Raw genomic sequence first — 14103 nt, forward strand, 5'->3', positions numbered from 1 at the left:
GTAGGTGGCAGTGTGCAAGACTGTCCTGTCAGGAAGCCAAGAGGGACACGAAAGAATGAAAGCTGCCTTTAAAGAAATCCTGCATCTTCCAGGAAAGGGTCCCTGCCACTCTCGGTCCCTACTGGAGGGTGGCCCTTGGGAGGTGCAGCCTCCATGCCATCACGGCAGACGCCCCTGGTCAGTTGCACCTCCTGCGTGGGGTCCCTGAGGCATGTGCGGGTGGCTACCTCGGGGCTGGTAGAGGCACCCTCCAGGGCCAGTACTTCAGATCTCAAGGAATTGGAGAGGTTCTGCAGGTAGCCAGAGCCTGGGCCACTCTGCCTCAAATAAGCAGGGAAAAATCTACAAATCTAAACATCAGTATTTTAATAGGAGTGAGAGCAAGTGGGTACAAGTGTTCACGTAACCTGTGCCCTGAAAATTGACTTTCAGTTTTCCTTACGTTGGCATTTATAGTCTTTGTGGTTTGGTCCCAGTTTTATGCTCGACAAAGAATAGTTCAGGAATAAACTACCCACTGGGTCTGTAAACAAACAAGACTCCTCAAAGTGTGCTTCCCTTCTCTTCCCTGTTTCCACTCATGAATACAAGAGCCTCACACCACTCTGAAATGAATGGATTCCCGGTTGATTTCAGACGACTATGCTCTCTAAATACGCCAGCTCGGATCCACGCAGGGCTCGGTGTAGCAGAAGGAAAGCCACTGCAGCTCCTGGCAAGGAAGCTTCGGTGCCCGCAGAGCAGACCAGCCACAGATCTCACCCTGAGGAAGGTACTTACGGGGAGCACCTTCTGCCATCTCAATAGCGGTGATTCCCAAAGACCACAAGTCACTCTGAAAAAGAAGGAAGGCACGACATATGTGTAAATGCAGTCAACAAAGGAGAACTTGGCTAAGCCTGGCAACTGCTTCAGAACTGCCTGTGGGAAAGCCATCAAGCCGTCTCTTTACAAACCTGTTTTGCCCACCAAGTTTGAAAGTGGGAACAGCCTCATTCACTTTTCATTGATAATACCTTTCATGGTGCTAGACGCATGGTGAGTTTTCAATAAATGTATGAAAAATGAATATAAGGTTTTAAAAATTATTTTACCACTAAAATTCCTCTATTGATTGAACCACATGAAACTGCTGCTATTCAACTCCTTTTAACACCATCACTGAGGTATAGTTGTCATATAATTAGCTGCGCGTATTTAAAGTGTGCCATTTGAAAGGGTTTGATGTGTGTGCGCACCTGTGAAACCTTCACCACAATCAAGACAGCAAACACATCCATCACCCCAAAAGGTCCCACTTGCCTCCTTTTAAAAATTTAAGAAAATATATTTACTTATTTATTTTAATTTGGGGGGAGGTGACTGGGTTTACTTACTTATTTATTTTCAGAGGAGGTACCAGGGACTGAACCCAGGACCCTGTGTATGCTAAGCATGCGCTCTACCACTTGAGTTACACCCTACCCCCGACTTGACCCTTTGTAGTCTCTCCTTCCTGGCTGTCCTGTCCCCAACCCCAGTTCCTGTTCCAAGGCAATCACTGATCTCTTTCTGTCCCTACGGACTAGTTTGCATCTTCTAAGTTGTATATAACATGAAATTCTCTGGATTCTTTCACTTAGCATAATGTATATAAGGTCCATCCACTTTGCAGCATTGCAGCGTGTTACTGGTACTTCAGTCCACTCACTGCCGAGCAGTGTTCCATCGTATGGATACACTACAATTTGTTTAAGCATTCTCTGGTTGATGGACATTTGGGTTGTTTTCAGGCAAGGCTATTGAAAAGAAAGCTGCTACACATACTTATGTACAAGTTTCTGTATGGATGTATGCTTTCATTTAAGTAAATACCTAGGAGAAGAATGGCTGGATCATACAATTGGTGTGTATTTATAGTCAATTGTTTTTAACCTACAAAAACAGCAATTTTGTATCATTTAATCAAATAAGATGAGGACAGCGAAGCTTTTGGATGGTGGTATTCACTGATGTATCAGTGCTTAGAACAGAACCAGACACAGTTGTAGGTACTCGATATAGTTGCTGAATGAACGAACAGTATCTTTTATCTTCTAAGTAGACTAATATGTAAAACAGAAATCCTATACCCTTATATTATGGTCTTTCTTCATCCCATTCTGACTTTTATTCTTCCCAGAATTTTCTGGGCTAATGCTTCCACCTTTACCTGTACAACCTCCATCTCTAACAACATGCCTCTCCCCTACTCTGTGTCTATGGCTCAGTCGTTTCTAAATATTGCGTAGGAGGAAAGCAAATCAAGAGATGGGAAATCCCCAAAAGATACTGCTGCTTCAGCTTCCCAGAACGTTGGTAAGAAAACACATGTAAAATTTGGTTCAATGGCCCACAGTCCTGATGAAGACTCACCTGCCTTTCATTTTAAATATAACCTGAGTTTTGGACATAATTCCAAATTCTCACCTGTAACCTCACTCAGATTTCAGACATCAAAGTTAAGTTTCCCTGCTATTCCCATCAAACAAATATCGTGGCCACACAGAAAGGAGAAGTAACTAGAAAAGAACTATGAAATCTACCCTGAGCCATTCCCTAGAACTAAACTCAGTATCCTGTGCGTGACACCCACACGTGTTCAGTATTTGGACCAAGGCCCATACAACTTTCTAGGGGATCTAGACTCTTGCCTAAAGTGCAGTCTACCTTAGAGCAGCTGGTGGGGGCACCCGCCAACCCCACACTAGGACCAAGGGAGGATTCTTTCATTCATGAGCCCATTGACCTGTCCACATAAATGTTACAAGTTCTCAGTCCAACTGGATATAACAATGCACCTGCAAGACACTGCCGTCCACAGATTCCAAGTAATCTCTCTGCATGGACGCAATTCAAGAAAGCAACTACCATCCTTCCTTGTTCTAGTTGAAGGTGTATTCTAAGCTGTCATTGAACACACACACACAGACACACATACAGTTTACACAGCTCAGCAAGTGGCTGAGTTTTCCTGCAGGCTCCTGGCCTTGCTTACTGAGGTTCCTTCTGGAGCGAATGGGGAAAGTCCAGTCCACCCATCACTGGTTGGCTCAGGAGCAGTAACTGGTAAAGATGAAAATGCAGCTCTCTTGTACCTGGAATTTTATGGTTGATTGACACAGACAGTAATTGGGGAATATGATGAAAACACTGAGTCACTGAACAGGAAACACAGACTGTTCTCACTGTGCAGGAAGCATTCAATAGGAAACACAGTAGAACAGTCTGGAAGTGGTGGATTGTGCTGTTCTGATAACACCCCAGGCCTTGGTAGTTCTCCCACCGTCTTCCCAACCTCTCTAGGAATGGAGTGTCTCTGCAGTGTGAACCAAGTGCAAATATGAAAGCGGTGGCCGGGATCTACGCCCTGCCACAGCAGGCTCAAACTTAAAGCCTTCAAGTCTAGGAAGCTTGAACTGGTTTGAAAGTCAACACATCTGAAAGGAAATGATGGAACTGGTATGAGAAAAGCTCCAGGCCAGTCCTCAGAGCAGGGAAGGAAATGCTCAGAAAACTCAGGCAAACTTCTGCCTTTGGGTCTTTGCTGCAGCTCCTCCCGGTCTGCAGTCCTCGCCCCAATTACGTGCCAGCTGCTCCTCTGTAAAGTCTCTACTCAAGTGCCATGTCCTCGGTGAGGACCACTGACCCTCTCTCCCAGCACTGCCAGTCCCCCTTCCCCTTTCCCACTTTTGGTCCCTAGAGAACTGATCATCTTCTAATAACTGTAATCTACTCATCGCTACTTTATTATGTTTTTCACTCATTGTTTGTGTTCCCTGTGCCCGACACACACACACACTAGAACACAAGGTCCCCAAGGGCAAGGATCTTTGTTTTGTTGACTTGTACATAGCACCAGAACAGTGCCTGGCACATAGTAGGCACTTAGTAAATATTTGTTAAATGAATGAACAAATGAAAGATGGTAAGAGAAAAGAGCAAAACCTAAGTGACCTAAGGCTGTGAGACCTTTCATAGATCACCTAGTCAAACCTTTCATTTCACAGATGAAAGAAAACAAATGACTCACCCAAGATCATAAAGCAACTCAGCATCAGGTTTTACTCAGGGCTGGGTCTCCTGCCCAGACTTGTTCTTTATTAACCGTCATCACAGCGTAACAGACTGGAGAATTCACCTTTTAAATAAAACTTGTTAGGGGCCCATAAAATAATTGCTTCAGACTTCTACATTGTCTGCAGGCAACTTAAGATGCTGGCAATTCAAATGAAGGTGCTGAGATTCAGCGAGCCACACCTAAAACCAGTGCTCAACTTCTGAGAGGCAGCATGAGTAGCCTTTTAAGTCAGACAGACCTGGATTCAAATCCAGGTTCCTAATTTAATTGCACATAGAATCTGCTCGGAGCCTATGTTTCCGTTCCACAGCGGAGGCGACTGTGACACGTACCTATGCAGGTATGCTGCCCAGCACAAACCTGGCACATGGTGGGCTCAGGAATATGACTAATTTCCTTGTCCTCTTCTGTTAGGTAAGACTGCCTTTGCCTGCCGAGTTCAGTCTTCTCTGATTTTCCTCTATTTGGTTGTGGCGGGTACTGTTTGTTGGCTAACCCAACAGGCATTTCAACCCCTGTTTCCCTTGCTGCCTCCATTTCAGAGTATAGGAAAGCTAAACTTGTTTGTCCAGATTTCCCTGCAGCTAAGGATGGCAGGTAAGGCTATGACATAGTTCTGGCCAATGAAACCCAGGCAAACATCTTCTGGGAGCTTCTGGGAAAGCTTTTGCTTTTCCTGAACTAAGTGACAAATACAGCCAGTGTCTTGACAAGTCTTCCCCACTTCTTAGTGCCTTGAATAAAAGCATGCTCTTTGGAGCTACACATCCATCTTGCAACCATGAGGCAATAAGTCAACAAATTAATGAGGAGAGGGCAGAAAGGCAGGAGACTGGGTATTAATGAGCCACCACACTAACCCTAGACTGTCTGCCTCCAAACTTTTGGTGACAGAAGAAATGTAAGTACAGCCAAAAGCACTTCTTAGTGATAATATGTATACAACAATAATTTGAGGAAGCATATTTCAATGGTAAGAAAAAAGAGGGGTCCCAGTTGTTAGGTGATCCTGGATTTATCCCACAGGAAGCAGGAAGGGTTAGTAAAGAGAGATGCTTCCTTTATTCAGTCCATATCGTCTCAGATCTGCTCTTAGGCTGCTCTCCCCAAAATTCCAGAACAACCCCTTCAAATCAAAGGTCACAGCATCCCAACTCCTGGGCATCCTTTATCACATGACCAAGCCGGAAATTACTTCTTTAAGCCTTCATCTGACATTGTCAAGGCTCTTTTGTTGTTGTTGTTGTTGTTGTTTTGTTTTTGGCTGGGATTCTCTTATTTTCCAAAAGGAACATTTATATTCCTGGCCATATATACCCAGAGCTGCTTGCAAGCTGCGCTTAACTGCCCATGCTAGAGAGCAATAAACGTCCTTGACGGGCCTTGTTTAAGCCTTTGGATACATTAGCAAGTCCCAAAGACACTTCAGAACTTAAATACGGGAGAAAATGTTCCAATTACAACTGGCAAGACAGATCACAGGAGACGAGAAAGGGAAGAGGGAGGAACAAGATGAGGAGAGAGTCGGGGAGAGATAAGTTTCCTTTGTGGCCATGGTGTGACTCATTTTGGCAGGAGCTGGGTAATTCATTATGCTAGAGGTGCTGTGCAGCCCAGCCTGTGGCATGATTAATAGCCCAGTCCTGGGTGCATTACAAACAGAACAGAGACAAATTCTAGTGCCTCTGAGAAGACAGAGGCAAGCACAGAAATTCTGGCCAGTGTGGGGCCAGCTGCACGAAGGAAACCTGAACACAATGAGAGAGCATTCCTTCTGGGGCTCGGCTGTCCAACAAGTGAAGAGAACACTGTCAGACGGCAGAACCAGCCACACAGGAAAGAGAGGCAGGGTGGCCCAGGAAGAGAACCCCAGCATACTCCGAGAGGCAGAAAGAACACATCCTGTGCAGCCAGTAGACCTGAGTTGAGCCCCTCAACTCCTCTGAGCCCACCTCCTCAGCTGTAATATGAAGAGAACACCTATTGTGCTGGGTTAATACAAGAACCCAATAAGATAAGATACGCAAAGTGCATAACACAATGCAGTGCACATAGTGGGTATTTAACAAATACTGGTATAGACAGATCCTGAAGTCCAGTTACCAGTGCAGAACCAGCAAAGCTGAGGCAGGTGAGCTGACGATGAGCTCTGGTACTTAAGGGCACTCAAGGAAGTTGTTGGGATGATGCAGGAATAAACAAGAAGCTTAGCGGAAGGAAACAGGAAAGGGCGTGTCCTTCCTCCCCCAGCCCTGCAGTCTACCTCTATGGGCAGAGCTGAAGAAGTCAGATGGACAGGCGGAAACGGGGTTCGCCGAGTCCTAGCCCCATCATCCCACAGCAGAGGGTAGCAAGGTGGTCTCGAGTTGACAGACAATAGCTCTATAATAGGCACAACTGGTACAGTGGATTCTACCAAGTTTCAGCAAGACCAAGAAATCCATCTTTTTTACCAAGAGAAATCAGTCTTCTGTCATGTAACTTATTTACCATTCTCTTTTTGGAAGTGTTCCCACTGGAAAAAGAAAATTGAACTTATTGTGGTCCCTAAGGGCAGCACCTTAATCTAGAGGTAGAAGTTACAGATAAGTGAATTCTAGTTCAACACAAGCAGACAGTTAGAGGTGTCTAATACAAATGGGAGGTCCAAATCCTATGATGTTGCTGTTGCTGTTGCTGGGTTTCTCAGGTCAAAAATGGTCCAAATGGCAGTACCATCATGACACATAAACACAACGATTAACTATCATATATTGAGTACTTACCAAGGGTTAGACACTGAATCAATACCTTTATATATGTTAGCTCACTTTATTCTAATAAATAATTAATAATAATTCTAATAAAATTGTAATTTACGATTTTTTAAATTCCCACAGGTGCTCAGAAAGGTTAAATAACTTCCCTGAAGGAAAACAGTGCGAGGAGGTGAAGTCTACATTTTAAACCAGTCCTGTCCCACTTCAAACGCCTGCCGCTTACTCACTATGCCATATACTTACAAACAACATTATGTATCAACAGAGCCAAGGTGGTGAGTTCAGGGTCCCAGAGGACGTTCAAGCACCGGCACTTACTCATAATCCCATTTCATCCACATTTGTTATCTGACCAAAGGGAAAGTGCTGGAAGAATAGCTTATTCTCTTCACGTGGGGATCAGCCTGAAGCCCAGAGGAGGTGGTGATGTGTCTAGTCAAGGAATCCTGTCTAGGTGGGTGTGAACATGGAGCATAAGAAATAATGTTTACCAGAAGTTTGTTTCCGCTGGTGAGATAACACTGGTGTCTGTATCCTCCTTCCTTCTTACTCCATGGGGTTCGGACCCTGTTGGACTCTCAGGAGACAGAGGCCAGGCCTTGTCTGAGAGGTAAATCTCGTTCTGCAGTCTGAATATCATCCTCTCACATGACACCCTGCATGCATCTCGGTGACTCGCTCCCACCCACCGACTAGTGAGGTTGGCTCACTTCATCTCCAGCCAAGCTGCTCGCCTAGAGGAGCTCTCTTCATCCTGCCTGAATAAAGCTAATTATCTGTAACACTGGAGAGTGAGTATTTGCTCTATGGCCAGAGCACAATGTTCACCTAAACCCTACAGGAGACACCTGTGTCTGCAAACGATCCACAGCATCTGTGTGCCAAGTGTCGTAAACAGAATTTGGGTGGATAATAAACAATATTATCACAGATCAGCCAGAGGATGGGGGGGTGGGGCTGAGGGGATATGCCATTTCACTGTAGTTCTCTTACTTTACTAAATTACTATAAAAGCACGACCAGTTTATGGTTTAAAAAATCAGAACAGAATAGAAAGATATATAAAATAAAAAGTTGAAGTTCTTCATCCACATGCCATTTGTCCAGGGGGTAGGGGAAGTTAAAACTCTATTACATGTGCTATGCTGTAAGTTGCTTTTCATACCTAACACTGCATCTTGGGATCTGCCCAGCTTCAGCGTATACACTACCTCACTGATGAAAGGGCTGCGTAGTATTCCAGCGGACAGATGTGCTAGTCTTTATTCAACAGATGTGCTATTTACGGGCTTTTGGCCACAGAGAACTTTCTTCAGCAAATAGTTCTGTTAAAGCAATAAATATACAGGACTATAAAATACTTGGCAAATCCTATCCAACCGAAATGAAATCCAGCTTTAAAAAATAACAATTTAAACAGTCTACGAATTTTGAACAGTTTTATTAATTTCAAGGCTTTTGAATGCTTATTATTAAACGAGAAAGCTTTCATTATTGCCCCACATATTTATCAGGAAATGAAACCTTTCCTTTCACTTGAAGTGTTTTGACAGATTTTCTGAAAACAAGAAAGGAAGGGTCTCTCAGGGAAAGTGAACACAGCAGGCAGATGAGATTCTGGCGCTCCGCCTAAGGATAGGGGTTATTTTTCAGTCAGTCACTTACTGCGCCAGGTAAATATCAGACAAAACCAGACTGTAATAAAAAGCAATGAGCTCTTCAGACTACTTTCCTACCGAGGTTCTAATTTTATTGAATTGCTCTAGTTTTTTTTTTTTTTTTTTTTAAATTTACAGCAGTTTCTAAAGACATTGTAGACAAATGAAATAATAAATAGTAATCGAGAAATAATAAATCAAACAATAAAACCAAACTATACTCTTCTCTTTTGCATTTTTGTCTTTATTATAAAGAAAGGGCTTTTGTGATAGAAAAATCTAACAAAGGCCCATGGCATTCAAGTCATCTTTTATTCTAAACATGCCGTCTAGGCTGAAAGTATCTACAGCACAAGCCCAAAGTGCTGACACCAGTTCCTGAGGCTGGGATACACAGCTAGGCCAACTGGACAATCACACACACAGGACCAAACCACTGAACTTGGATGGCGTCGCAAATGAACTTTCCAGTTGAAAACTGCACAAACAGACGCAGCTTGGCCAATTCCCTACACACAGTGGGTATTCAGTAAATACTCACTGAATGGATGAATAAATGGTTTTGAAAGTCAGTGTATTGTCAAGTTGTTCCCTGGTGACAGATCATATTCCTAAGAATAGTGAACAGAAAAAAGGATAAGATCTGATGCTAACAAAGAAGTAGGAAGATGTTTAAAGAACAATTTTTTCTCTGATTCACAGTAAAACTATCAAGTGGTTGAAATGAACCTTAAAGGAGCCCCCAAACCTTCTTTTCTGCTTGGTCTTCCTGTTTCTCCCTTCTGCCTGCTCCTTCTTTTACCCATGACAAGGGACCAAGGAAGCTCACACTGGAGCTGCCATGACTTCCTCCTCCTCTTGTACAACCTACATTTGTGATAATCCTCACAAACTAATTCGCACTAAGGTCTAAAATGACTGACACAGTTGAACCTGTTCTCTCATCAGGATTCTTTATTTTTTAACAAAAGACATAGAAATTAATCTTCAATTTGTTGATGTCTCAGGGTACTTTCACAGTCACATGAAGCCGCCGGTACCTCTGAAATCACCCTGGGCAGCACGACGCCCCCTGTGGTTGTTCATACACCAGGCTTTGTCCACACCTAGGGTTACGCATTAAGCTCAAAAACTTTTCACTGATTTCAAACTGCATTCCTTAGCCATAATTTGAAGAAAGGGGATCAAGACAAGAGTTTCATTTCAAGCTTTGGCTTGACCAGAAAGAAGTCTTTCTTCCAGTCACTCTACTGAAAACAACTAAGTCACAGGGATGTATTTTATGCCCAGAACAAAAGTCCCACATGCACTGCAGCCAGCCAAAGTATTTAAAAGGCTAAAGCTAAGGTTAAAAGTTTGCAACACTCTGATTCTCCATGGTATGTTATAAAGTAGCCTGAAATATCTGTGGCCCAGATGGAGACTAGTTAGCGCTTGTTAAGTATAAACCATAGTTTGAAGAATGGCTTATGGCCAATTATGATACATATATCTGGTCAGGGACATATATTTTCTAGTGGCTCCCCTGAAGGGATTTGCAAATTAAATTATTTAAGTGTGCTTATCATTAGCGGTTTAAATAAATGACATTTATTTTGGCAAGAGATTAATTTTTAACTTGGCAGCTGTTTTCAGACAGATTGTTGTCAGGTTATTACAGTGACTAACTTTGAAAGAAGGAGAAAATTTACAGGAGATTATTTTGTTTTTAAACCTCCAAGCTTGCATTTTTACAGAGGCAAATAATTTTGTCAATGTTGAGACACTGGGTCCCAAAGACATTGCGATGTTTGCATCTTTGTGACCTGATTTCAATAATAACCCCACATGTGGAGAACTAAAAATGTTCTTTAAAAGAGGAATTCTTCAAATATCCTCTTCGGAGGCTGTTTTGTTGGTAAGTTGGATATTTATATAGGAGTGCATCAGAGGAACAGGGTAATATATTGGCAAGGCCTCTAAACAGAGTGTTGGGAGATGTGGGTTCAAGTCTCTCAGATGATCATAACTGGTTGTGCATTTGCAAAGGCCTTGGGCTTCAGTTTCCACATTTGTAACATGAGAATATTTCAAGATGATCACTAAAGTCCTTTGGTGAAAAGTCCATGCATCTATATTCTTTTAAAAGATAAAATTGACAAATCTTTAGCTAGACTCACTAAGAAAAAAGATAGAAAGCTGAAATAAAACCAGAATTGAAAGAGAAATTACAATGGATACCACAGAAATACGAAGGCTTATAAGAGACTACTAGGATCAGCTATATACACCAACACATTGGACAACCTAGAAGAAATAGATAAATTCTTGGAAGCAAACAACCTTCCAAGATTGAATAATGAAGAAATAGAAGATGTGAATAGACCAATCACTAGTAAGGACATTGAAACAGTAATCAAAAACCTCCCCCCAAACAAAAGCTCAGGAAGCTTCACTGATGAAGCAAAGAGATGTAATACCTAACCTTTTCAAACTCTTCTAAAAAACCGAAGGGGATGGAACCCTTCTTAACTCATTTGACGAGGCCAACATTACCCTGATACCAAAACCAGACAAGAAAAACACACACAAAAAAGAAAATAATGGGTCAATATCTCTGATGAACACACATGCAAGAATTCTCAGCAAAGTATTGGCAAACCATATATAATAACACATCAAGAGGATCATACGCCATGATACGTGGGATTTATCCGGGGATGCAAGGAAGGTTCCATATCTGGAATCAACCAATGTGACACACCATGTTAACAATATGAAGGATTAAAATCATATGACCATCTCAATAGATGCAGGAAAAACATTTGACAAGATTTAATATCCATTTATGATTTTAAAAAACTCTTAATAAAATGGATATAGAAGAAATGTACCTCAACATAACAAAGGCAATATATGACAAACTCAGAGCTAATATCATACTCAGTGATCAAACACTGAAAACTTCTAAGATCAGAGACAAACAAGGATGCCCACTCGCCACTCTTACACTCTAATTCAACATAGTGTTGGAAATCTCAGCCAGAGCAAATAGGCAAGAAAAAGAAATAAAAGGCATTCAAATTGGAGAGGAAGAAGTAGAACTGTCACTATTTGTGAATGACATTGTTTTGCTATTCATTTAGACATAGAAAATCCTAAAGATTACATTAAAAAACTGTTAGAAATAATAAATAAATACAGTGAAATTGCAGGGTCCAAAATCAATATACAAAAATCTGTCACATTCTTATATAACAACAAACTAGCAGAAAGATAAATTAAGAAAATAGTCTCACTTACAATCACAACAAAAAGAATAAAACACCTAGGAATAAATTTAAAGAAGAAGGTGAAAACTGTTACTGAAAACCATAAGACATTGTTGAAAGAAATTGAGGAAGACACAAAGAAATGGAAAGATAATCTCTGCTCATGGATTGGAAGTATTAATGTTGTTAAAATGTCCATATATCTAAAATAATCTATAGATTCGTTGCAATCCTTATCAAAATTCAAATGACATTCTTCACAGAAATAGAACAAAACAATTCTAGTTTGTATGGAACCACAAAAGACCCTAAATAGCCAAAGCAATTCTGAGAAAAAAGAAAGAAGCTGGAGGTATCACACTTTCTGATTTTAAATTATACTACAAAGCTACAGTTATCAAAACAGCATGGTACTGGCAGAGAAACAGACACACAGATCAATGGAACAGAATTGAGACCTCTGAAATAAACCCACAAATATAGACAACTAATTAGTACAAAGGCGCCAAGAAGATACAATGGAGAAAGGAAAGTCTCTTCAACAAATGGTGTTGGGAAAACTGGACAGCCACATACAGAAGAATGAAACTAGACCACCATCTTAAACCATACACAAAAATTAACTTAAGATAGACCATAAAACTCCTAGAAGAAAACAAAGGCAGTAGACTCTTTGACATTGGTCTCAGCAATATCTTTTTGGATATGTCTCTTCAGGCAAGGGAAACAAAAGCAAAAATAAACAAATGGGACTACATAAAACTAATAAGCTTCTGCACAGCAAAAACCATCAACAAACCAAAAGACAACCTATTGAATGGGAGAAGATATTTGCAAGTCATATATCCTGTAATGGGTTAATATCCAAAATATTAAAAAATTCATACAACTCAACAACAAAAACTCCCAAACAACCTGATTGAAAAAAGGGCAGAGAAGTTGAATAGACATTTTCTAAGGAAGATGTATAGATGACCAACCAGCAAATGAAAAAATGTTCAACATCACTAATTATTAGGGAAATGCAAATCAAAACCACAATGAGATATAATCTTACACCTGTTAGAATGGTTATCATAAAAAAAAACCCAAAAACCAAAAACCAAAAAACAAAACCAAAAAAAACCAACCAAAAAAATCCCAAGAAACAACAAGAGTGGAGAGTAAGTGTTGAAAAGGGAACCCTTGTAGATTGTTGGGAATGTAAATTGGTACAGTCACTATGGAAAATATTATGTACAGTCCATAAAAAATTAAGAATAGAACTATCATATGGTCCAGCTATTATACTTCTGGGTATTCAAAGAATATGAAAACACTAACTTGAAAAGATGTATGTACCTCTATGACCACTACAGTAACATTTACAATAGCCAAGGTATGGAAACAGCCTAAGTATCCATAGATGGATGAATGGATAAAGAAGATGTGATATATATACATGTGTGTATCTGTGTATATATATATGAAATGGAATACTACTTAGCCATAAGAAGATGAAATCTTGTCATTTGTGACGTGAACGATCTTGAGGCTATTATGCGGAGTGAAATAAGTCAGATGGAGAAACAAGCACCATATGATTTTATTCATATGTGGAGTATTTAAAAACAAACAAACATGGTGCAGCCATTGTGGAAAACAGTACTGAGATTCCTCAAAAGACTAGAAATAGACTTACCATATGACCCAGTAATCCTGCTCCTGGGCATATATCCAGAAGGAACCATACTTCAAAAAGACACCTGCACCCCAATGTTCATAGCAGCACTATTTACAATAGCCAAGATAAGGAAACAGCCTAAATGTCCATCAACAGATGACTGGATAAAGAAGATGTCGTACATTTATACAATGGAATACTATTCAGCCATAAAAACTGACAACATAAGGCCATTTGCAGCAACATGGATGTTCCTGGAGAATGTCATTCTAAGTGAAGTAAGCCAGAAAGAGAAAGAAACATACCATATGAGATCGCTTATATGTGGAACCAAAAAAGCAAAAAACAAAATAACATAAACATGAAACAGAAACAGACTCATAGACATATAATACAAATTTGTGGTTGCCAAAGGGGAGGGGGTGGGAAGGGATAGACTGGGAGTTCAACATTTGTAGATACTGATAGGTATATGTCGAATAGATAAACAAGATTATACTGCATAGCACAGGGAAATATATACAAGATCTTGTGGTAGCTCACAGTGAAAAAAAAGTGTGACAATGAATATATGTATGTTCATGTAAAACTGAAAAATTGTGCCCTACACTGGAATTTGACACAACATTGTAAAATGACTATAACTCAACAAAAAAATGTTTTAAAAAAAGAA

General features: G+C 40.8%; 1 protein-coding gene across 8 annotated transcripts in view; it reads right to left on the reverse strand.

Moving 5' to 3' along the window:
• Positions 1-14103, reverse strand: part of TNIK (TRAF2 and NCK interacting kinase) — a 362919-nt gene that overhangs the window by 104869 nt on the left and 243947 nt on the right. For all 8 annotated transcript variants that reach the window (XM_031451107.2, XM_010976292.3, XM_010976290.3 and 5 more), the window contains exon 8: positions 781-835. In XM_031451107.2, coding sequence (XP_031306967.1) covers positions 781-835 — 55 coding nt within the window. The remainder of the gene's footprint in view (positions 1-780; positions 836-14103) is intronic.

This window comes from Camelus dromedarius, chromosome 2 (assembly GCF_036321535.1).
Source record: "Camelus dromedarius isolate mCamDro1 chromosome 2, mCamDro1.pat, whole genome shotgun sequence".
NCBI lineage: Eukaryota > Metazoa > Chordata > Mammalia > Artiodactyla > Camelidae > Camelus > Camelus dromedarius.